This window comes from Coregonus clupeaformis, chromosome 1, assembly GCF_020615455.1.
Source record: "Coregonus clupeaformis isolate EN_2021a chromosome 1, ASM2061545v1, whole genome shotgun sequence".
Classification (NCBI taxonomy): domain Eukaryota; kingdom Metazoa; phylum Chordata; class Actinopteri; order Salmoniformes; family Salmonidae; genus Coregonus; species Coregonus clupeaformis.
The window spans coordinates 84133409-84159405 of record NC_059192.1 but is presented as its reverse complement, the minus strand read 5'-3'; the positions used below and the strand labels follow the sequence as shown (position 1 = coordinate 84159405).

General features: G+C 45.7%; 1 protein-coding gene across 1 annotated transcript; it reads right to left on the bottom strand.

Moving 5' to 3' along the window:
- Window positions 1-10408: 10408 nt before the first annotated feature.
- LOC121575447 (metalloproteinase inhibitor 2) lies at window positions 10409-24100 on the bottom strand. The gene is made up of 5 exons (XM_041888579.2): window positions 23666-24100; window positions 13936-14036; window positions 13725-13833; window positions 12913-13037; window positions 10409-12366 (listed from the first exon to the last, which is right to left on the bottom strand). Exons 1-5 carry the CDS (start codon window positions 23793-23795, stop codon window positions 12169-12171), a joined length of 663 nt encoding a protein of 220 aa, XP_041744513.1. The 5' UTR covers window positions 23796-24100; the 3' UTR covers window positions 10409-12168.
- Window positions 24101-25997: the final 1897 nt, after the last annotated feature.

Sequence of the window (25997 nt, the reverse complement as noted above, 5' to 3'; positions counted from 1 at the left end):
ATCTCCCTCGATCTGGGGCTCCACGCAAGATCTCACCCCGTGGGGTCAAAATGATCACAAGAACGGTGAGCAAAAATCCCAGAACCACACGGGGGGACCAAGTGAATGACCTGCAGAGAGCTGGGACCAAAGTAACAAAGCCTACCATCAGTAACACACTTCGCCGCCAGGGACTCAAATCCTGCAGTGCCAGACGTGTCCCCCTGCTTAAGCCAGTACATGTCCAGGCCCATCTGAAGTTTGCTAGAGTGCATTTGGATGATCCAGAAGAGGATTGGGAGAATGTCATATGGTCAGATGAAACCAAAATAGAACTTTTTGGTAAAAACTCAACTCGTCGTGTTTGGAGGACAAAGAATGCTGAGGCATCCAAAGAACACCATACCTACTGTGAAGCATGGGGGTGGAAACATCATGCTTTGGGGCTGTTTTTCTGCAAAGGGACCAGGACAACTGATCCGTGTAAAGGAAAGAATGAATGGGGCCATGTATCGTGAGATTTTGAGTGAAAACCTCCTTCCATCAGCAAGGGCATTGAAGATGAAACGTGGCTGGGTCTTTCAGCATGACAATGATCCCAAACACACCGCCCGGGCAACGAAGGAGTGGCCGCCCGGGCAACGAAGCAGTGGCTTCGTAAGAAGCATTTAAGGTCCTGGAGTGGCCTAGCCAGTCTCCAGATCTCAACCCCATAGAAAATCTTTGGAGGGAGTTGAAAGTCTGTGTTGCCCAGCGACAGCCCCAAAACATCACTGCTCTAGAGGAGATCTGCATGGAGGAATGGGCCAAAATACCAGCAACAGTGTGTGAAAACCTTGTGAAGACTTACAGAAAACGTTTGACCTGTGTCATTGCCAACAAAGGGTATATAACAAAGTATTGAGAAACTTTTGTTATTGACCAAATACTTATTTTCCACCATAATTTGCAAATAAATTCATAAAAAATCCTACAATGTGATTTTCTGAATGAATGAAATGATCTTCTTAAATATTTTTTTCTTTACATAGTTGAATGTGCTGACAACAAAATCACACACAAATTATCAATGGAAATCAAATTTATCAACCCATGGATGTCTGGATTTGGAGTCACCCTCAAAATTAAAGTGGAAAACCACACTACAGGCTGATCCAATTTTGATGTAATGTCCTTAAAACAAGTCAAAATTAGGTTCAGTAGTGTGTGTGGCCTCCACGTGCCTGTATGACCTTCCTACAACGCCTGGGCATGCTCCTGATGAGGTGGTGGATGGTCTCCTGAGGGATCTCCTCCCAGACCTGGACTAAAGCATTCGCCAACTCCTGGACAGTCTGTGGTGCAACGTCGCGTTGGTGGATGGAGCGAGACATGATGTCCCAGATGTGCTCAATTGGATTCAAGTCTGGGGAACGGACGGGCCAGTCCATAGCATCAATGCCTTCCTCTTGCAGGAACTGCTGACACATGAGGTGTAGCATTGTCTTGCATTAGGAGGAACTCAGGGCCAACCGCACCAGCATATGGTCTCACAAGGGGTCTGAGGATCTCATCTCGGTACCTAATGGCAGTCAGGCTACCTCTGGCGAGCACATGGAGGACTGTGCGGCCCCCCAAAGAAATGCCACCCCACACCATGACTGACCCACCGCCAAACCGGTCATGCTGGAGGATGTTGCAGGCAGCAGGACGTTCTCCACGGCGTCTCCAGACTCTGTCACGTCTGTCACGTGCTCAGTGTGAACCTGCTTTCATCTGTGAAGAGCACAGTGGCGAATTTGCCAATCTTGGTGTTCTCTGGCAAATGCCAAACGTCCTGCACGGTGTTGAGCTGTAAGCACAACCCCCACCTGTGGACGTCGGGCTCTCATACCACCCTCATGGAGTCTGTTTCTGACCGTTTGAGCAGACACATGCACATTTGTGGCCTGCTGGAGGTCATTTTGCAGGGCTCTGGCAGTGCTCCTCCTGCTCCTCCTTGCACAAAGGCGGAGGTAGCAGTCCTGCTGCTGGGTTGTTGCCCTCCTACGGCCTCCTCCACGTCTCCTGATGTACTGGCCTGTCTCCTGGTAGCGCCTCCATGCTCTGGACACTACGCTGACAGACACAGCAAACCTTCTTGCCACAGCTCGCATTGATGTGCCATCCTGGATGAGCTGCACTACCTGAGCCACTTGTGTGGGTTGTAGACTCCGTCTCATGCTACCACTAGAGTGAAAGCACCGCCAGCATTCAAAAGTGACCAAAACATCAGCCAGGAAGCATAGGAACTGAGAAGTGGTCTGTGGTCACCACCTGCGAAACCAGTCCTTTATTGGGGGTGTCTTGCTAATTGCCTATAATTTCCACCTGTTGTCTATTCCATTTGCACAACAGCATGTGAAATTTATTGTCAATCAGTGTTGCTTCCTAAGTGGACAGTTTGATTTCACAGAAGTGTGATTGACTTGGAGTTACATTGTGTTGTTTAAGTGTTCCCTTTATTTTTTTGAGCAGTGTATTCGAACATTACTATTTTTAAACACCATTTTTTGTAGTAGTTTATAAAATATTTAATTTGTCATCTTCCTCAAATGAAGGGGATGATGGTGCAATCTTAGCAAGAAGGAGGGAATCTGATTTCATTGGTCCTTAACTCAGTCATTTCATTTAGGGTAAGTGAGTCAGCCTCAAATCAAATCAAATCAAATCAAATCAAATTTTATTGGTCACATGCGCCGAATACAACAGGTGCAGACATTACAGTGAAATGCTTACTTACAGCCCTTAACCAACAGTGCATTTATTTTAAACAAAAAAGTAAGAATAAAACAACAACAAAAAAGTGTTGAGAAAAAAAGAGCAGAAGTAAAATAAAGTGACAGTAGGGAGGCTATATATACAGTAAAATAAAGTGACAGTAGGGAGGCTATATATACAGGGGGGTACCGTTGCATAGTCAATGTGCGGGGGCACCGACTAGTTGAGGTAGTTGAGGTAATATGTACATGTGGGTAGAGTTAAAGTGACTATGCATAAATACTTAACAGAGTAGCAGCAGCGTAAAAGGATGGGGTGGGGGGGCAGTGCAAATAGTCCGGGTAGCCATGATTAGCTGTTCAGGAGTCTTATGGCTTGGGGGTAGAAGCTGTTGAGAAGTCTTTTGGACCTAGACTTGGCACTCCGGTACCGCTTGCCGTGCGGTAGCAGAGAGAACAGTCTATGACTAGGGGTGGCTGGAGTCTTTGACAATTTTGAGGGCCTTCCTCTGACACCGCCTGGTATAGAGGTCCTGGATGGCAGGGAGCTTTGCCCCAGTGATGTACTGGGCCGTACGCACTACCCTCTGTAGTGCCTTGCGGTCAGAGGCCAAGCAGTTGCCATACCAGGCGGTGATGCAACCAGTCAGGATGCTCTCGATGGTGCAGCTGTAGAATTTTTTGAGGATCTGAGGACCCATGCCAAATCTTTTTAGTCTCCTGAGGGGGAATAGGCTTTGTCGTGCCCTCTTCACGACTGTCTTGGTGTGTTTGGACCATGATAGTTCGTTGGTGATGTGGACACCAAGGAACTTGAAGCTCTCAACCTGTTCCACTACAGCCCCGTCGATGAGAATGGGGGCGTGCTCAGTCCTCTTTTTTTCCTGTAGTCCACAATCATCTCCTTTGTCTTGGTCACGTTGAGGGAGAGGTTGTTGTCCTGGCACCACACGGCCAGATCTCTGACCTCCTCCCTATAGGCTGTCTCATCGTTGTCGGTGATCAGGCCTACCACTGTTGTGTCGTCGGCAAACTTAATGATGGTGTTGGAGTCGTGCCTGGCCATGCAGTCATGGGTGAACAGAGAGTACAGGAGGGGACTGAGCACGCACCCCTGAGGGGCCCCCGTGTTGAGGATCAGTGTGGCAGATGTGTTGTTACCTACCCTTACCACCTGGGGGCGGCCCGTCAGGAAGTCCAGGATCCAGTTGCAGAGGGAGGTGTTTAGTCCCAGGATCCTTAGCTTAGTGATGAGCTTAGAGGGCACTATGGTGTTGAATGCTGAGCTGTAGTCAATGAATAGCATTCTCACGTAGGTGTTCCTCTTGTCCAGGTGGGAAAGGGCAGTGTGGAGTGCGATAGAGATTGCATCATCTGTGGATCTGTTGGGGCGGTATGCAAATTGGAGTGGGTCTAGGGTTTCTGGGATTATGCTGTTGATGTGAGCCATGACCAGTCTTTCAAAGCACTTCATGGCTACAGTAGTCAGTGCTACGGGTCGGTAGTCATTTAGGCAGGTTATCTTAGAGTTCTTGGGCACGGGGACTATGGTGGTCTGCTTGAAACATGTTGGTATTACAGACTCAGTCAGGGACATGTTGAAAATGTCAGTGAAGACACTTGCCAGTTGGTCAGCACATGCTCGGAGTACACGTCCTGGTAATCCGTCTGGCCCTGCGGCCTTGTGAATGTTGACCTGCTTAAAAGTCTTACTCACATCGGCTACGGAGAGCGTGATCACATAGTCGTCCGGAACAGCTGGTGCTCTCATGCATGCTTCAGTGTTGCTTGCCTCGAGCGAGCATAGAAGTGGTTTAGCTCGTCTGGTAGGCTTGTGTCACTGGGCAGCTCGCGGCTGTGCTTCCCTTTGTAGTCTGTAATAGTTTTCAAGCCCTGCCACATCCGACGAGCGTCAGAGCCAGTGTAGTATGATTCAATCTTAGACCTGTATTGACTCTTTGCCTGTTTGATGGTTCGTCGGAGGTCATAGCGGGATTTCTTATAAGCGTCCGGGTTAGAGTCCCGTTCCTTGAAAGCGGCAGCTCTACCCTTTAGCTCAGTGCGGATGTTTCCTGTAATCCATGGCTTCTGGTTGGGGTATGTACGTATCGGTCACTGTGGGGACGACATCATCGATGCACTTATTGATGAAGCCAGTGACTGATGTGGTGTACTCCTCAATGCTGTCTGAAGAATCCCCGGAACATGTTCCAGTCTGTGCTAGCAAAACAGTCCTGTAGCTTAGCATCTGCGTCATCTGACCACTTTTTATTAGCCGAATCACTGGTGCTTCCTGCTTCAGTTTTTGCTTATAAGCAGGAATCAGGAGGATAGAGTTATGGTCAGATTTGCCAAATGGAGGGCGAGGGAGAGCTTTGTATGCGTCTCTGTGTGTGGAGTAAAGGTGGTCTAGAGTTTTTTCCCCTCTGGTTGCACATTTAACATGCTGGTAGAAATGAGGTAGAACGGATTTAAGTTTCCCTGCATTAAAGTCCCCGGCTACTAGGAGCGCTGCATCTGGATGAGCGTTTTCCTGTTGATTAATGGCCTTGTACAACTCATTCAGTGCAATCTTAATGCCAGCATTGGTTTGTGGTGGTAAATAGACAGCTATGAAAAATATAGATGAAAACTCTCTTGGTAAATAGTGTGGTCTACAGCTTATCATAAGATACTCTACCTCAGGCGAGCAAAACCTTGAGACTTCCTTAGTATTTGATTTTGTGCACCAGCTGTTGTTTACAAATATACACAGACCGCCGCCCCTTGTCTTACCAGAGTCTGCCGTTCTGTCCTGCCGATGTAGCGTATAGCCTGCTAGCTGAATGTTGTCATTGTTGTCATTCAGCCACGACTCCGTGAAACATAAGATATTACAGTTTTTAATGTCCCGTTGGTAGGATAACCGTAATCTTAAATCGTCCATTTTATTCTCAAAAGCTTGAACGTTGGCTAATAGGATTGATGGGAGAGGCAGTTTACTCGTTCGCCGTCGGATCCTTACAAGGCACCGGATCTGCGTCCACGATATCTCCGTCTCTTCCTCACGCGAATGACGGGGATCTGGGCCTTGTTGGGTGTCTGTAGAATATCCTTCGCGAACGCCTCGTTGAAGAAAAAGTCTTCGTCCAATACGAGGTGAGTAATCGCTGTCCTGATATCCAGAAGCTCTCTTTGGTTATAAGAGATGATGGCAGAAACATTATGTACAAAATAAATTACAAATAACGCGGAAAAACACACATAATAGTACAATTGGTTAGAGGGCTGTAAAACGGCAGCCATCTTCTTCCGGCGCTGTTCTGTTCCTGCCCTGGAGCAGGTTAGTTCTGAATGATTCGTTGCCATAGAAATGTACCTGGCTAAAAGGTGAGACACTTTTGTATGACCGCTTCTCCCAGGTTGAAGGGAGTACAGGAGGGGGCTGAGCACGACACCCCTGTGGGGTCCCCCGTGTTGAGGATTAGCGAGACGGAGGTGTTGTTGCCTACCTTCACCACTTGGGGTCGGCCCGTCAGGAAGTCCAGGACAAGATTCACAGGGAGGGGTTCAGACCCGGGGGCCCTGAGCTTAGTGATGAGCTTGGAGGGCACTATGGTGTTGAAGGCTGAGCTGTAGTGGATGAACAATGCATATTGTCTGGGGAGCCATTTGAATAGATGTTCAGGAGTCTTATGGCTTGGGGGTAGAAGCTGTTTAGAAGCCTCTTGGACCTAGACTTGGCGCTCCAGTACCGCTTGCCGTGCAGTAGCAGAGAGAACAGTCTATGACTAGGGTGGCTGGAGTCTTTGACAATTTTTAGGGCCTTCCTCTGACACCGCCTGGTATAGAGGTCCTGGATGGCAGGAAGCTTGGCCCCAGTGATGTACTGGGCCGTACGCACGACCTTCTGTAGTGCCTTGCGGTTGGAGGCCAAGCAGTTGCCATACCAGGCAGTGATGCAACCAGTCAGGATGCTCTCGAGGGTGCAGCTGTAGAACCTTTTGAGGATCTGAGGACCCATGCCAAATCTTTTCAGTCTCCTTAGGGGGAATAGGTTTTATCGTGCCCTCTTCACGACTGTCTTGGTGTGCTTGGACAATGTTAGTTTGTTGGTGATGTGGACACCAAGGAACTTGAAGCTCTCAACCTGCTCCACTACAGCCCTGTCAATGAGAATGGGGGCGTGCTCGGTCCTCTTCTTTTTCATGTAGTCCACAATCATCATCTTTGTCTTGATCACGTTGAGGGAGAGGTTGTTGTCTTGGCACCACATGGCCAGGTATCTGACCTCCTCCCAATAGGCTGTCTCGTCGTTGTCGGTGATCAGGCCTACCACTGTTGTGTCATCAGCAAACGTAATGATTGTGTTGGAGTCGTGCCTGGCCATGCAGTCATGAGTGAACAGGGAGTACAGGAGGGGACTGAGCACACACCCCTGAGGGGCTCCCTTGTTGAGGATCAGCGTGGCGGATGTGTTGTTACCTACCCTTACCAACTGGGGGCGGCCCATCAGGAAGTCCAGGATCCAGTTGCAGAGGGAGGTGTTCAGTCCCAGGATCCTTAGCTTAGTGATGAGCTTTGAGGGCAGTATGGTGTTGAACGCTGAGCTGTAGTCAATGAATAGCATCCTCACATAGGTGTTCCTTTTGTCCAGGTGTGAAAGGGCAGTGTGGAGCGCAATAGAGATTGCATCATCTGTGGATCTGTTGGGGCGGTATGCAAATTGGAGTGGGTCTAGGGTTTCTAGGATAATGGTGTTGATGTGAGCCATGACCAGCATTTCAAAGCACTTCATGGCTACAGACATGAGTGCTACGGGTCAGTAGTAATTTAGGCAGGTTACCTTAGTGTTCTTGGGCACAGGGACTATGGTGGTCTGCTTGAAACATGTTGGTATTACAGACTCAGACAGGGAGAGGTTGAAAATGTCAGTGAAGACACTTGCCAGTTGGTCAGCGCATGCTCGGAGTACACGTCCTGGTAATCCATCTGGCCCTGCGGCCTTGTGAATGTTGACCTGTTTAAAGGTCTTACTAACATTGGCTACGGAGAGCGTGATCATACAGTCGTCCGGAACAGCTGATGCACTCATGCATGTTTCAGTGTTACTTGCCTCGAAGCGAGCATAGAAGTAATTTAGCTTTTCTGGTAGGCTCGTGTCACTGGGCAGCTCGCGGCTGTGCTTCCCTTTTGTAGTCTGTAATAGTTTGCAAGCCCTGCCACATCCGACGAGCGTTGGAGCCGGTGTACTACGATTCGATCTTAGTCCTGTATCGACGCTTTGCCTGTTTGATGGTTTGTCGGAGGGCATAGCGGGATTTCTTATAAGCTTCCGGGTTAGAGTCCCGCTCCTTGAAAGCGGCAGCTCTACCCTTTAGCTCAGTGAGAATGTTGCCTGTAATCAATGGCTTCTGGTTGGGGTATGTACGTACAGTCACCGTGGGGACAACGTCATCGATGCACTTATTGATGAAGCCAGTGACTGATGTGGTGTACTCCTCAATGACATCGGAAGAATCCCGGAACATATTCCAGTCTGTGCTAGCAAAACAGTCCTGTAGCTTAGCATCTGCTTCATCTGACCACTTTGTTATTGACAGAGTCACTGGTGCTTCCTGCTTTAGTTTTTGCTTGTAAGCAGGAATCAGGAGGATAGAATTATGGTCAGATTTGCCAAATGGAGGACTAGGGAGAGCTTTGTACTCGTCTCTGTGTGTGGAGTAAAGGTGGTCTAGAGTTTATTCCCCCTCTGGTTGCACAGTGTGCAACTTGATTGTATATGTTCACACTGAAGTTGTACAACTGATGTAGAATGCATTTAGCGGTTGTGATAAGATTTTTTAGCAAAAAGATAACTTTGAACCTGGACAGTGAGACTGACGAGCAGCTCCATGCTGCCATCTATCCCTCTGAGGTATAATAAGTACTGGAGACTGTCCGCCCAAGATGTCCGTCCGTTGTTTTCAAGGTAATCTACTCATGTTCGCATACGCCGATTCATCGACCATCTATATCTGGGTTGCATCCGGTTTATACGGACTAACATCACATGCGCACTAGCACTCGGTGTGCACAGGGAGCAGCGACGACGTCATGTTATCCAAAAACATGGCAGACATTTGGATGAATATAAAATGCTAATATCTTAGGCTGTGAGTGATTGAAAAAAAATCTGCCTCAGCGACAATTAATTGAATAATTCAATGGATGTTTTGTGCACAACGGTGATGACTAAAGTCTCTTATTAGGAATTTTCAAATCTGACTTCTTTATATGGCCGTCTACGGAAATTGTCTTTCAGTTAAACTGCAGTACCGAAGCAAAACTGTAGGAGCAGTCGAAACTTTGCTTCTAGACCGGAACCCTGGCCACTTGATCTATCCACGGTTTTTGGTTTGGATAAGTTCTAATCGCCACAGTGGGACAACATCCTCTATGCACTTCCTGATGAACCCAGTCACCGAATCAGTGTACATGTCGATGCTATTCTCAGAGGTGACCCGGAACATTTCCCAGTCCGCGTGATCAAAACAATCTTGAAGGATAGATTCTGATTGGTCAGACCAAGTTTCTGCCTATAGGTGGGGAGGAGCAGAATGGAGGCATGATCTGATTTGTCGAAAGGAGGGCAGCGGAGGAGGGCCTTGTAGCCGTCCTGGAAGGGAGAATAGCAATGACCGAGTCCTCGATGCATTTGGCGGTTGTGGTACAACAGAGTTTTATGCACAAATATAACAGTTTGTGAGGTAGTATTTGAACCAGGCTAGAACCTGGCCAGTGAGACTGACGAGCAGCTCCATGTTAGCTTTCAACAAGATTCTTCACCATTTACATAATGTATTGAGTTACACCAAAATGTAAATTCCCTGAGCAGAAAAAAAGAAGCAGAACATTTCTTTAAATGTATTAATCTAGGTTAGCATTTTCAAGCCTTCTAATACATTTAGAATTGTTGACTACTGCAAGAATAATGATCAGCACCCAAAGCCATTTATTAAGATCATGAAAAATTCAGTATACTTTATTCTTTTGAACGTAACCACATGAGCGACAAGCATGCTCAAGTCCAAATTTCCCTCCCTGTTCTTTCACCAGACAAAGTACTTCAAGTACTCCGTGCAATTTGGGATGCAGGCTCTGTTTTTGGAACCGAAACAGAGATTCTCTATTTAGTCAACACCCTTTAGTGGTGCAACATGTGAAACACTAAATCAAGGGCTGATAACTACCAGCAGCACAGATACACACACAGAGAAAGTTATTATTTCAAAGGTTTGGTTTTATTTGATAATACTGTTGTATATTTTTGTCCATCGGCTGAATGCCCACGAGGGACTTACACAAAGCATTAAACACATGCATAGTCTGGTTGTCTTCACACTCCACCTCTTCATCTCCCTCAGTCTTCACACACACACACCCAATACCCCATCAACCCCTCCCTACCAACTTGGCACATGTACATCTGAAAGCATTGGATAAGGTAAAATAAATATGGTATTACCAAGGGATTGCCTTCTGAAAGATAGAATGATCCCCATGTTTCTTACATCCAATCCTCTTTAGATCTATGCAAGTGCCTTCATTGCAGGTAGGTGACTAGGGGTGAGATTTACAGGAGGTGGATGGCACCTTAATTGGGGAGGACAGGCTCTTGGTAATTGCTGGGGCGGAATGGTATCAAATACATCAAACACATGGTTTGCATGTGTTTGATGCCATTCCATTTACTCCGTTCCAGCCATTATTATCAGCCGTCCTCCCCTCAGCAGCCTCCACTGGTGAGATGATCTTTCTCTCACATGCTCCCAGCGCAAGAAGACCTTCACCACTTTAGAAAGAAAGACAGACTTGATAGGAAAAAAAACACTAAATCATGTAATAGATTTAACACTGGAAAACAAAATGTACTGGAAATGGAAAGCACTTTAATTTATGCTTCTGATACTCAATCATACTTTGAATCCAAATGAATATGATATAGCAATCTACTGAGATCTGAGGAGTATGTGCTGTCTCAGACCTCAGAAGATGCCATTTCATTTTGATGTGGTTTCCTGAGAAGTTACACTTCTCCAGGCATTGTGAGATCTGATCACCTGCGCAATGTGACTGACTGCAGTTAAGACAGAACGTGGCCTGGCTGTCTGGTTGAGTCCCATAAGGCACCCTATTCCCTTTGTAGTGCTACTTTTGACCAGGACCCATATAGTGCACTATATTGGAATAGGGTGCCATTTGGGACACACAGTCTGCCTGCCTGTGGTATGATATTAACAACACTACAGAGAATCACACGGTTCGGTCTTTACTGGAATTCCTCTTCAAAGTGCAAATCTAGTTCTAGATCTAATGATGCAAATAACAATAATTATTTTAAAAAACAAAAGTATATGCATAGGTACTGTACAGCAATCTAGGGGGAGTGGGTGGAGACAGTGAGGAGGGGTGAGGGGGTTGTTGAGTCTAGAGGGGGCATAGGGGTGCGGGTTATGGGGGGTGCAGGGGTAATATGTGATACCATAGGCGTGTATCTCTATCACATACACCATAGACTGGTCTGGTGAGACATGCATTCTAGAAGGTTCTTTTAAAATGTTATTCCCATATTTGTCTCTGACTGGGATGCTTTGGTTATTCAGACAAAACGAATGCAACCATTTATAAAAACTAAACTCCCTTCTTACCAAATGTCTATTAGAACAAGCTGGGAAGTCCCGCCTCACCATCAATCTGATTGGTCCTAACAGCATGGTTATGAGAAGCAACAAATAGCGTTTGACTAGATAAAAAAAAAACACAAAAAGGCATCTTGGAATATGGCTTTGCAATCAAACAGAATGAGGAAACATAATTAATGTCGAGCCATCATTGAATAGATATGGAGTCGTTCTAACCTGGGTAGTTTGACAGGGGTAGAGAGTGCACTACTTTTGACCTGGGCTCTGTTGCCATTTGAGACACACCCATAAATCAGTCCTCCTGACGCCAGCCTCAGGGGGATGTGACATCATCATCACTCGACCAGACTATGGGTCTCGTGACCCTAAATAGCTACACAAACATCCTGAGCCCCTGTCTAGTGCCTTCCCCTAGCCTCTAACCCTTCTGTGTTTTGTAGTCCTGAAGGAACCGGATGGGTTTAAGCAATTTGACAAATACCATTTAGGGGGCTAGGTGGAGCATCACCATACTATTAACATATTCAGTCCCTTTAGATCTGCAAACACAAGAAGAAGGGGTAGTAGCTAGGAGTTGTTTTTGGACCAGTAAACAATTTCACTGAGCTCTCTTAAAATCAATCAGCTTTGCCTCGTTATATTTTATATGTGTATCATATTAATATGTTGGCCTTTCACACAGAACTTATTTTCTCCCCTAATATTTCATGAAATGTTTAGAAACCATTTTTTTTCTTTAAATCAGGTTGTGCAGTGGGCAGCTGGAAGGGGGTAGTGTCAGAAAGTGACTAGGGGTCCTCGATGTCCAGGAACTCCTTCTTGGGCGGAGTCACACCGCGATACCAGGAACAGGAGCCGTCTGCCCTCTTAACGCAGGTGTAGTGGTTGGCTTGGCGACCGTGCACCTGCTTCTCTATCATCAGGTCTGTCCACAGACATTCCTCTGGAGCAGAGATGGCACAGGGCAGGGAGGGGCAGCGCACAATCTACACAGAGAGAGACAGATACACACATAGGTTAAAGGCCCAATGCAGATGTTTTTATATGAATATCAAATCATTTCTGGGTAACAATTAAGTACCTTACTGTAATAGATTTCCATTTTAAATGGGCAAAAATAGCTTTTTAGCAAAAAAATATTTCTTAAGTAAGAAATTTGCTAGGTCTGAGTGGGGAGGGGGAAACTAAAAACTAGCTGATATTATTGGCAGAGAGGTTTCGAACTCTGTTATTGATCTATTAACCAATTTACACTGTAAAGCTGAAACTCCCGCCCAATCAAACCTGCTGATTAGAAGGCCCTCTGTAGATTGTATTTTCAGGAAATAACTGATACAAATATATATATATAAAAAAACACTTTTACAGTGTTAGTTTCATCAGCTGTTGTACAATATGATAGAAAACACAGGGAAAACAGAATTTTGACTGCACTGGGCCTTTAAGATTGGTTTCCCTACCCATCTACCCTTTCCACATCACTCTCCTGCCCTTCACTCATCTTGCTTCCCACCACCTCCCTCCCTACCTACCTTGCAGTCACAGCCCATCTGATAGCGCTGCGTCAGACTCTTCTTCTGAGTGGGGCTCATGGGCTCCCAGGGCGTGATGTAATCACACAGGGTCACATGCATCTTCCCACCTGCCTCCGCCTTGCCTGCAGGGGGCAACAGAGGGAGCGGGAGAGAGAGATAGAGAGAGGTGGGTGGAGACAGAGGGGGTGGGGTAAGGAGAGAGAGAAAGGTTCTCTCTAAAACAGCAACAACAGATGTGGTTCTGAAACGTGATGAGAGTAATTGAAATCGGACAGAAGCTTTTCTTTTACTCTCCTTCCCCCTCTTAGATCGGGGCAGACAGCGATAAGAAAAGGGAGAAGAGGGGGTGAGGAGGGACGAGAGGGGTGAGTTGTTGAAATGCTAGAAGGACAGAAACTGGTTTTCACCATACTGAGGTCCGTCCGGAATCCTAAAGGATCCAGAAGAAGGAAACGCTAACCTCAGCAGTTCCTGTTCTGGTGTTCCCTGTAATTAGGCTGAGTGTGTGAGTGTGTGTGTGTGTATAGGGAAACCAGAGCGTGCATGATCTAATGCCCCTCTGTGTCCCTCTTTACGTCTACTCTGTCTGCTCCAGTTGTGCTCACTCAGCACCATCTAGCATAGCCTGATCCCAGATCTGTTTGTGCCGTCTTGCCAACTCCTATGGTCATTGTAACACCACTAACCGTAGGAGTAGGCAAGAAAACACAAACAGCTCTGGGATAAGACTACTTCTAGCACACAGTGGAGGGAGATTACTACGCCATGTCATCAGTGTCTGGTCAGGTCAGACAGACGACTAGCCTTACCGGAGATGAGGTACTCCTTCTTGCCGCTGGTATCCAAGGTAACGCCACACATAGCGGAGACTGGCGAAGTGAAGATTGCCTCAATGTCCTGGTCAGGACCCTTAAACATCTACAACACAATCACAGGTAAGGGGTTAGATGAACACAGGTCTTATATCTAACAACACAACCACAAGTCAGGGGGGGTTAGAGGTCATAGATGTATTCTCACCTTGATCTGCTTGACCTCATACTGGATCCTCTTAATGGGGTTCCCATAGATATCATTCCCAGTATCCACCTCCTTCTCCCCCACCACCTTCGCTCGGATCACTGCAGGGAGACCGAGATATGGGGTCAGAGGACATCAAGAACACACACAGACCCAAAACAAAGCTTCTGTTTGAATACCTCCCTCCACAGTACAGCTCGTTAACCACCCGCAGATGGAGCCCAGGCAGCCTAAACACACTATGGCAGCCTGTAGATCCTACATCAATAAACCCCAAATACGGTGAGTCAAAACTTTGTTTTGACTGTTTCAGGATGTGAACTAGCTGCCACTACCATTCCACATCAAATCATGATTTGTTAGCACATATTGGCAGGGAGGGATGTGTGCTTTCACTGACAGAAACAAGGGAGTGATTGAGGCACATTATCAAGGGGAGAGAGCGAGAGAGAGAACAATGTAGTGACACTGAAGAAAGGATAGAGGCCAGATAAAGTATGAACGAGCTGTAGTTCGTGTGTATGTGTGTGTGTGTAAGACCTCACAGACTACATCATGCTTCAGCTATGGGAAGGAAATGGAAAATGAGCAATACGCAAGAACGTACAATCACCAGAGAGAAACACACACAAACACACTCCACAGGGTTGACTGTCATTGCTCTAAACCCTTGGGTTCTCTTTATGGCATGGAACAGACACAAATATTTGGGGGGTCAATGCTCTGTCTTTTGCATGCTTTTCTGCACATGTAACCACTTCCCAAGTTCATACACAGGGAGCTGACTGAGGCTGATGCAAAACACACACACACACACACCAAGTGCCAGCGGTGTACCTGGTTGGCTCCCTCTCCTGCATTCCGTGGAGTTTTTCCCTTTCTCGTTTCCTGACCTCATTTAGGCCCAGAGGCTAATGAGCACTAAGGACTCTGGGAATATAACAGGGCAGAGAGAACTAGCAATTGGGAAGAAAAAAGAAATTCATACCGTTACATATCGGGATATTCTTTTTGACAAGATATCGTATCGTTTTGATAATATCGCAATATTATTTTTGCGCTAGTTGGCTGAAATATTTTTTTATTTCCATGACTGATCAAAACGTGTTGTTTTCTCATTGCTCTCTTGTCCCTCTGCAGCAGACATACAGTGAGCAATTTGTTTGGACTATGGAATCACAATACAATCACAGTATTGAATCGCAATACATATAGAATCGTGAGAATAGCAATACATATCATATCGGCACCTAAGTATCGTGATAAGATCGTATCATGAGGTCCCTGGCAATTCCCAGCCCTAGAGAGAACGCTCAGCCCAGGGAAAAAGTGTGGGGGTGGCAGGTAGCCTACCGGTTAAGAGCATTGGGCCAGTAACCGAAAGGACGCTGGTTCAAATCCCAGAGCTGACTAGGTGACGCATCTGTCGATGTGCCCTTGAGCAAGGTACTTAACCCACCTGTAAGTCGCTCTGGATAAGAGCGTCTGCTAAATGACAAAACATTTTAAGGGATTCTGTGATTTGGGACTGCTGCCTGTTTAATGACTTTCGCAGGAATTATGTTTTCCTAAATAGGCCCCCCCCCGCCGCCGCTACTTCTTAACTAGGTCATATGAGCACCCCATGTTGAGAGGGGAGCAGAAACTCTAGGGTAGCAGAGAGAGAGAGCTAAGAGGTTAAAACACGCACACATCTCACCCCAATCATAGCTATGCAGAATTACTTATACATGTATAAATCACCAGCACTAAGCAATGTCTTTCCATGAAAACCATGCTGAGTTCCCCTAACCGTCCCCTCACTTATCCACCACACCACACCACTCTCCATCCCTCTCCCCATCAGAGCGGTGGTTCTAGGGGGTGACCTGGCCTCCCAATTCCCAGCACTTGCTGGAGCAGGCTGGGAAGTCCCCTGTCTTTCCCGGGGAATGCAGATGTAAAATTAGCTGTAAGCTAAATCTGGTGCAATGCATCACTTCCCACTGGTTGAATCAACATTGTTTCCACGTCATTTGAATTAAATTACATTGAACCAACGTGGAATAGAAGTTGAACTGACATCTGTGCACAGTGGGTTCTCACTTCAGAGTGATGTTTTTGTTGTATATTGTCCCTGTCCAAATAAACGTAATAAATAAAAATTGTCTACAAGCTAGACATGGGAGCAGGGACGTGTGTGTGTGTGTGTGACACCAGGGAAAATGTTAAATCACGTAGCTGTTAGTGTCACTCCACTAGAAGATACAGACTCAGTGTGCTGTCGACTGGCGTAGTCCACACAGACAATATACACACACATCTCATCTTCATCCTATCATACCATCCTCTCCCTCTTCTTACTTACTCGGAGTATGGATGGGAGCTTAAGCATATTCTTGGCCTCTCTCTGCAAAGTCTAACTAATTTTGATGAGCTTGGTGGGACTGCTACACTAAGAGGTATGTATGCATTTATGTTATGTATGCATAGTCAAAATGACCAGGACACGGATGGGTTCTGAAGAGGAGCGAACACTGTTGAAAGTCAGAGGTTAGAGTATCCCACCCTGTAAATCAATAGTGTTTGTGTGTGTGGTTTGAGAAAGCGATGATCATAGAGGGGATGGTCAGAAGGATGGGTGGAGAGCGGGAAAGATAAAGTTTGTGCCATTTCCATGGATACCATACATATTTGTGAGAGGTCCTTGACGTTTATATATTTGTTCCTTTTGTGTACCCAAAACTGACAGCCAGATGGATGCATGAGAGAGAGCGACACATTTCTTTGTAGTGTATGCATGTGTGTGTGTGTGTACTGTTCTGTGTGTGTACTGTACTGCATGTCTGTGCAGTCTTGTGTGTGCACAGCACCCATCCCACTGTGAACAGACGTAATTTCAACGACTAGTTTTGATTTACACTGAATAAAAATATAAATCCAACATGTAAAGTGTTGGTCCCATGTTTCATTAGCTGAAATAAAATATCAAAGAAATGTTCCATAATCACAAAAAGCTTATTTCTCAGATTCTGTCCACAAATTTGATTACATCCCTGTTAGTGAGCATTTCTCCTTTACTAAGATAAGTAATCCACCTGACAGGTGTGGCATATCAAGAAGCTGATTTTACAGCATGATCATTACACAGGTGCACCTTGTGCTGGGGACAATACATGGTCACTCTAAAATGTGCAGTTGTGTCACACAACACAATGCCACAAGTTTTGAGGGAGTGTACAATTGGCATGCTGACTGCAGGAATGTCCACCAGAGATGTTATCAGAGAATTTAATGTACATTTCTCTCCAACGTCGTTTTAGAGAATTTGGCAGTACGTCCAACCGGCCTCACAACCGCAGACCACGTGTAACCATGCCAGCCCAGGACCTCCACATCCGGCTTCTTTACCTGCGGGATCATCCGAGCCCAGCCACCCAGACGGCTGATGAAACTGTGAGTTTGCACAACCGAAGAATTTCTGCACAAATTGTCAGAAATCGTCTCATGGAAGCTCATCTGCTTGCTTGTCGTCCTCACCAGGGTCTTGACCTGAATGCAGTTTGGCATCGTAAGTGACTTCAGTTGGCAAATGCTCACCTTCGATGGCCACTGTCATGCTGGAGACGTGTGCTCTTCATGGATGAATCATGGTTTCAACTGTACATTTTAGTCATTTAGCAGACACTCTTATCCAGAGTGACTTACAGGAGCAATTCGGTTTAAGTGCCTTGCTCAAGGGCACGTCGACAGATTTTTCACCTAGTTGTCTCAGGGATTCGAACCAGTGACTTTTCGGTTAGTGGCCCAACGCTCTTAACCGCTAGACTGTATTTACGGACATATTAAATCTCTCCCTATCCCAGTCTGCTGTCCCCACATGCTTCAAGATGGCCACCATTGTTCCTGTACCCAAGAAAGCAAAGGTAACTAAACTAAATGACTATCGCCCCGTAGCACTCACCTCTGTCATCATGAAGTGCTTTGAGAGACTAGTCAAGGATCATATCACCTCTACCTTACCGGTCACCCTAGACCCACTTCAATTTGCTTACCGCCCCAATAGATCCACAGACGATGCAATCGCCATCACACTGCCCTATCCCATCTGGACAAGAGGAATACCTATGTAAGAATGCTGTTCATTGACTATAGCTCAGCATTCAACACCATAGTACCCTCCAAGCTCATCATTAAGCTCGAGGCCCTGGGTCTGAACCCCGCCCTGTGCAACTGGGTCCTGGACTTCCTGATGGGCCGCCCCCAGGTGGTGAAGGTAGGAAACAACATCTCCACTTTGCTGATCCTCAACACTGAGGCCCCACAAGGGTGCATGCTCAGCCCCCTCCTGTACTCCCTGTTCACCCATGACTGCGTGGCCAAGCACGCCTCCAACTCAATCATCAAGTTTGCAGACGACACAACAGTAGTAGGCTTGATTACCAACAATGAGGAGACAGCCTACAGAGAGGAGGTGCGGGCTCTGGGAGTGTGGTGCCAGGAAAATAACCTCTCACTCAACGTCAACAAAACAAAGGAGATGATCGTGGACTTCAGGAAACAGCAGAGGGTGCACCCCCCTATCCACATCGACGGGACTGCAGTGGAGAAGTTGGAAAGCTTCAAGTTCCTTGGCGTACACATCACTGACAAACTGAAATGGTCCACCCACGCAGACAGTGTGGTGAAGAAGGCGCAACAGAGCCTCTTCAACCTCAGGAGGCTGAAGAAATTTGCCTTGGCACCTAAAACCCTCAAACTTTTACAGATACACAATTGAGAGCATCCTGTCGGGCTGTATCACCGCCTGGTATGGCAACTGCACCGCCCGCAACCGCGGGGCACTCCAGAGGGTGGTGCGGTCTGCCGAACGCATTACTGGGGGCAAACTACCCGCCCTCCAGGATACCTACAGCACCCGATGTCACAGGAAGGCCAAAAAGATCATCAAGGACATCAACCACCCGAGCCACTGCCTGTTCACCCCGCTATCATCCAGAAGGCGAGGTCAGTACAGGTGCATCAAAGCTGGGACCGAGAGAATGAAAAACCGCTTCTATCTCAAGGTCATCAGACTGTTAAAAACAGCCATCACTAGCACATTAGAGGCTGCTGCTGCCTATTGAAATCACTGGCCACTTTAAGAAATTGAACACTAGTCACTTTAATAATGTTTACATATCTTGCACTACTCATCCAATATGTAATTTATATACTGTATCTTAGTCCATGCCGCTCTGTCATTGCTTGTCCAAATATGTATTCTTAAATTCCATTCCTTACTTAGATTTGTGTGTATTTGGTACATGTTGTGAAATTGTTAGATATTACTGCACTGTCGGAGCTAGAAGCACAAGCATTTTGCTACACCCGCAATAACATCTGCTAAACACGTGTATGTGACAAATAAAACTGTCAGAAACCATCTCAGGGAAGCTCCTCCGCGTGCTCGTCGTCCTCACCATGGTCTTGACCTGACTGCAGTTCGGCATTGTAACTGACTTCAGTGGGCAAATGCCACTGGCATGCTGGAGAAGTGTGCTCTTCATGGATGAATCCCAGTTTCAACTGTACCGGGCAGATGGCAGACAACGTGTATGGTGTCATGTGGCCGAGCAGTTTGCGGATGTCAACGTTGTGAACAGAGTGCCCCATGGTGGGGTTATGGTATGGGCAGGCATAAGCTACGGACAACGAACACAATTGCATTTTATCAATGGCAATTTGAATGCACAGAGATACCATGACGAAATCCTGAGGCCCATTGGTGTGCCATTCATCCACCGCCATCACCTCATGTTTCAGCATGATAATGCACGGCCCAATGTCGCAAGGATCTATACACAATTCCTGGAAGCTGAAAATGTCCCAGTTCTTCCATGGCCTGCATACTCACCAGACATGTCACCCATTGAGCATGTTTGGGATGCTCTGGATCAACGTGTACAACAGTGTGTTCCAGTTCCCACCAATATCCAGCAACATCGCACAGTCATTGAAGAGGAGTGGGACAACATTTCACAGGCCACAATCAACAGCCAGATCAAGAAGGAGATGTGTCGCGCTGCATGAGGCAAATGGTGGTCACACCAGATACTGACTGGTTTTCTGATCCACACCCCTGCCTTTAAGGTATCTGTGACGAACAGATGCATATCTGTATTCCCAGTCATGTGAAATCCATATATTAGGGCCTAATGAATTTATTTAAAATTGTTGCATGTTGAGTTTATATTTTTATTCAGTGTACATTTGGTTGAGATGTCAACTAACTTGAATTCAACATGACATTAACAACAAATGTCACCATGTCATTGGATGTAGGTTAAAAGTTACGCGAAAAAAAAGACAATTCCCTTATTACATTGATGACTTTTTGCAACTCCAATCTTTTTCACGTTGATTCAACGTCATCATATTGATTTTCTGTTGCTGAAATTACGTGGAAACATTGATTCAACCAGTTTTTGCCCAGTGGGATGTCTCTCTGAAGTGGCGTGTGTCAGTGTCTGTAGCTGTCCCGCTGCATTAGTTTGGTGCGGAGCGGGAAAACCCCTGAAACATTCCTGTCATTCCTTGCAGCTACACCCCTCAGAGGAAGGAGGGAAAGAAGGGAGGACAGAAAGAGAGAAAGAGCGAGAGAGAGAGAGGAGGACTGGTGTGAGACTAATTCTGAGAGGGATTCTAAAGCAGAATTTATACTACCCTGCTTGGTCCATCTTAGTCTCCCTTGCTCGCTCTCACCCTCTCTTTATGTCTTCCTCATCCTGCTGTGCCACGTCCACAAACCAGGCGATACTCCTAGCCCCACAGCAGATGCTAAAGCACTGTAAACTCATAGGGGACTGTGCAGTGTTTCCCCTGTATTAATTTAGCAGCAGCACACCGCCACTGCTAAATTGTTGCTGCCACACCAAAAACAAACACACACACATTACCAAGAGTATGTGGACACCTGCTCTTTGAACATCTCATTCCAAAATCATGGGCATTAATATGGAGTTGGTCCCCCCTTTGCTGCTATAACAGCCTCTACTATTCTGGGAAGGCTTTCCACTAGATTTTGAAACATTGCTGTGGGGACTTGCTTCCATTCAGCCACAAGAGCATTAGTGAGGTTGGGCACTGATGTTGGGCGATTAGGCGTTCCAATTCATCCCAAAGGTGTTCGATGGGGTTGAGGTCAGTGCTCTGTGCAGGCCAGACAAGTTCTTCCACATCGATCTCGACAAAACATTTTTGTATGGACCTCGCTTTGTGCACAGGGGCATTGTCATGCTGAAACAACTTTGTTGCCACAAAGTTGGAAGCACAGAATCGTCTAGAATGTCATTGTATGCTGTAGCGTTAAGATTTCCCTTCACTGGAACTAAAGGGGCCTAGCCCGAACCATGAAAAACAGCCCCAGGTCATTATTCTTTCTCCACCAAACTTTACAGTTGGCACAATGCATTCGGGCAGGTAGCATTCTCCTGGCATCCGCCAAACCCAGATTCGTCCCTTGGACTACCAGATGGTGAAGCGTGATACATCACTCCAGAGAACGCGTTTCCACTGCTCCAGAATACAATGGCGGCGAGTCCAGCCGACGCTTGGCATTGTGCATGGTGATCTTAGGCTTGTGTGGGGCTGCTCGGCCATGGAAACCCATTTCATGAAGCTCCTGATGAACAGTTTTGTGCTGACATTGCTTCCAGAGGCAGTTTGGAACTCGGTAGTGAGTGTTGCAGCACTCTGCGGTCCCATTCTGTGAGCTTGTGTGGTCTACCACTTCGCGGCTGAGCCGTTGTTGCTCATAGATGTTTCCACTTCACAATAACAGCACTTACAGTTGACCGGGGCAGCTCTAGCAGGGCAGAAATTTGACTAACTGACTTGTTGGAAAGGTGGCATCCTATGACGGTGCCACGTTGAAAGTCACTGAGGTCTTCAGTAAGGCCATTCTACTGCCAATGTTTGTCTATGGAGATTGCATGGTTGTGTGCTCGATTTTACACACCTGTCAGCAACGGGTGTGGCTGAAATAGCTGAATCCACTACTTTTGTATGTGATATATATATATATATATATATATATAAACACACACTTTGTTTAATATAACTTTTTGGGATGGAAAAACGCTTTCAGTGTAAACTTAAATGAGTATAAGTAGACAAAGTTTACAGACAAGATGATTGACCTACATATTTTTAAATCATACAATCTTTGAGAACTTGAAATCACCCCAGAAAGCTAAAACGATGAAACCAATTAAATTAAAATATGAATTTACAAGTACTTTTGGCATAGCTGGATTATTGGCCCCGATTCAGGTCCCCACTGATTTTGTGATAATGTTTGAACATAAGAACACAGAATTAGCCATGGTAAAATGCGTAGAATTGGAGGAAAACCTTTCTTATTGCTAATAGCACACCTGCCTGATAATATTGTATGGTGCCATGTACAGGCTATGGTAAAAGAGCCTTAAAATAATTTGTCAATATTGGGCTCATTTCTGGTGGGGATTATAGATACCTGGTATTGGCATCATTTGATTTTCATTAATTTTGGAGTAGAATGTTATTTTAAAAAGTCACCAGAAATGACCTTCTCACAGTCTGCAGGGGCATGTTCCCGTGAACCCGCTGCAATCTTTGCCAACGCATTCAAAAGACAATCTAGGTGAAACAATGGTGTGTGTCTGTGTGTCACCTCTGCGTTACTATCGGACCCCGTCCTACATGTCTGCAGAATCGTCAGGTGGAGAAACAATGCAAACCTTCACATCTCTCAGACAAAGTTACTAATCATCATGTGAGCCAACCACCTCCATTACACATCTCCTGTTTACATTTGATGTGTTAGAAGTTGGTCAACCAATTCTCACCAGTGTGGAAAAGAAGGGTCGTTCCATGTCATTTCAGCAAGCCATGACACCCACTGTCTCAGATTGTTCTGAAATTGTTTCTGTAGTTAGAAACAGATAAGATAAGCATTCCGGAAACATTATTTTGTTTAAATATAATTTGATTGCACCCAAATTGGCCATTTTAATTTATAGGATTCATATCATATCCAATAAATATAGTACCTAACATCCAATTTGGACCAAACGTTTTTCTAACAATGAGTAAGACAAGGAATTCCCCATGTCTTACTCATTGTTAGAAAAACGTTTGGTCCAAATTGGATGTTAACAATGAGTAAGACATGGGGAATTCCTTGTCTTACTCATTGTTAGAAAAACGTTTGGTCCAAATCGGATGTTAACAATGAGTAAGACATGGGGAATTCCTTGTCTTACTCATTGTTAGAAAAACTTTGGTCCAAATCGGATGTTAGGTACTATATTTAGCTTATTATCTCAGAGATCAAATTATATTTTCAACAAAATAATGTTGCAGGAATGCTAATCTTATCCGTTTCTAACAGAAACGATTTCAGAACAATCTGAGATGGTGGGTGTCTAAATCCTCTTTCTTGTCCTTTTTGTGGTGGAACGACCCAGATGTGGCCCCCTATTCCTGAACGCACCACAAACTGAATGCACAAACTACAAAATGAACTACTGGACACACTTGACAGAGACTGTAGAAGTGACAAACTCTGCCACCGCTGCCAGCAGACTATGAGAAAACAGCCAGAACTGGCAAGCACACTACTACCTTCCTTAAAGGACCAGACCTGTTGACAGAGGCTGTAATAGAGACACAACAACAGAAGGTGCCCAGATGGTGCACGTGAGGGCGTAGCCTGTCAATCACTTACCTACGTCCGCGTTACAGAAAGCCTGTTGCGGGTGCACAGGGGCACAGCTACAAGCTTCCACTAGCTCCTCTGCCCGCCACAGAATCAGTACCGTCAGCGTACAGAGGACGCCGTTAATTGACAACGACATTTTCTCCCGCGTTGTTTACCTTCCTTTGAAATGCGGAAAAAGTGTCCCTATTGAGAGTGAAATCCGCTGAGCGCTGTAGGTGTGTGTGTCTGTGTGCGTAGGCTATCTGTGTGTGAGAGCCGCTACAATGACAATAATAACTGAAGAAGACCGCAGGTCCTGGGCCCCAGGCAGTTGAGCAGTTCCGAGCTGGAGGAAACTAAAATCCACCTTTAGAAAGTCGTGAAGGAAACGCTGCTGCACTGTCCAACAGTGTGACCGTTCACCGGAGTCTGTTGTTCTTTCTTTCAGGATCAGCTGGGTTTTAAGTCTGCTGCATGTTGGACTCCTCCCCCCTCGGTAACGATTCGTCCTGCGGTAGGGGCTGGAGCCATATGTTAAAAGTTTTCCTCTCCTATTCTCATCTCTTCTGAGTTGCATCCCTCTTCTCCGTCTGTAGCTACTGCTGACGTTATCAGCATATTTAGAGAGAAAGAGTGAGAGAGAGAGAACATTGTAAATACCACCAATATTTATCTGTTTATTTACAGTGAAAATATTAATACCCCTTAACTTATTCCACATGTTGTTGTGTTACAGCCTGCATTCAAATAAAAAAATAAAATAAAATAAATTGTCTCACCCACATACACAATACCCCATAATGACAAAGTCAAAACATTTGTTCGAATATTTTTCACATTTATTGAAAATGAAATAAGTCTCCCGAGTGGGGCAGTGGTCTAAGGCACTGCATCGCAGTGCTAACTGTGCCACTAGAGATCCTGGTTCGAATCCAGGCTCTGTCGTAGCCGGCCGCGACCGGGAGACCCATGGGGTGACGCACAATTGGCCCAGCGTTGTCCAGGGTAGGGGAGGGAATGGCCGGCAGGGATGTTTGTAGAGCATGGCGTTTGCAACGCCAGGGTTGTGGGTTCGTTTCCCACGGGGAGCCAGTATGGGAGAAAAAAAAAAAATATATATATATATAAAATGTATGCACTCACTAACTGTAAGTCGCTCTGGATAAGAGCGTCTGCTAAATGACAAAAAAAAAAAAAAAACAAAAAAAAAAAAAAAAAATACAGAAATATCTAATTTACAGAAGTATTCACACCCCTGAGTCAGAACATGTCAGAATCATCTTTGGCAGTGATTACAGCCGTGAGTCTTTCTGGGTAAAGCTCTAAGAACTTTGCACACCTGGATTGTACAATATTTGCACGTTATTATTTTTTTAATTCTTCAAGCTCTGTCAAGTTGGTTGTTGCTCATTGCTAGGCAGCCATTTTCAAGTCTTGCCATAGATTTTCAAGCCAATTTTAGTCCAAACTGTAACTAGGCAACTCAGAAAAATTCAATGTCGTCTTGGTAAGCAACTCCAGTGTATATTTGGCCTTGTGTTTTAGGTTAGTGTCCTGCTGAAAGGTGAATGTCTCCCAGTGTCTGTTGGAAAGCAGACTGAATCAGGGTTTTCTCTAGGATTGTGCTTGTTCTTAGCTCTATTCCATTTATTTGTATCCTAAAAAACTCCCTAGTCCTTGCCGATGACAAGCATACCCATAACAGGATGCAGCCACCACCATGCTTGAAAATATGAAGAGTGGTACTCAGTGATGTGTTATTGATTTTGCCCCAAACATAACGCTTTGTATTCAGGACATAAAGTTAATTTCTTTGCCACATATTTTGCAGTTTTACTTTAGTGTCTTATTGCAAACAGGATGCATGTTTTGTAATATTTGTATTCTGTACAGGCTTCCTTCTTTTCAATCTGTCATTTAGGTTAGTATTGTGGATCAACTGCAATGTTGTTGATCCATCCTATCACAGCCATTAAACTCTGTAACTGTTTAAAAGTCACCATTAGCCTCATGGTAAAATCCCTGAGCAGTTTCCTTCCTCTCCAGTAACTGTGGATCAGAAAACCAGTCAGTATCTGGTGTGACCACCATTTGCCTCATGCAGTGCGACACATCTTCGCATAGAGTTGATCAGGCTGTTGATTGTGGCCTGTGGAATGTTGTCCCACTCCTCTTCAATGGCTGTGCAAAGTTGCTGGATATTGGCAGAAACTGGAACATGCTGTCGTACATGTCGATCAAGAGCATCCCAAACATGCTCAATGGGTGACATGTCTGATGAGTATACAGGCCATTGAAGAACTGGGACATTTTCAGCTTCCAGGAATTGTGTACAGATCCTTGCGACATGGGGGCGTAC

Coding starts and splice junctions, on each gene's coding strand:
- LOC121575447 (XM_041888579.2), bottom strand. CDS start 23,795: ATGTCGTTGTCAATTAACGGCGTCCTCTGTACGCTGACGGTACTGATT. Junction 14,037..23,665: donor TTTCTGTAACGCGGACGTAG/GTAAGTGATTGA, acceptor GTCTCCCTGCAG/TGATCCGAGCGAAGGTGGTG. Junction 13,038..13,724: donor GAAGGAGTACCTCATCTCCG/GTAAGGCTAGTC, acceptor TGCCCCCTGCAG/GCAAGGCGGAGGCAGGTGGG.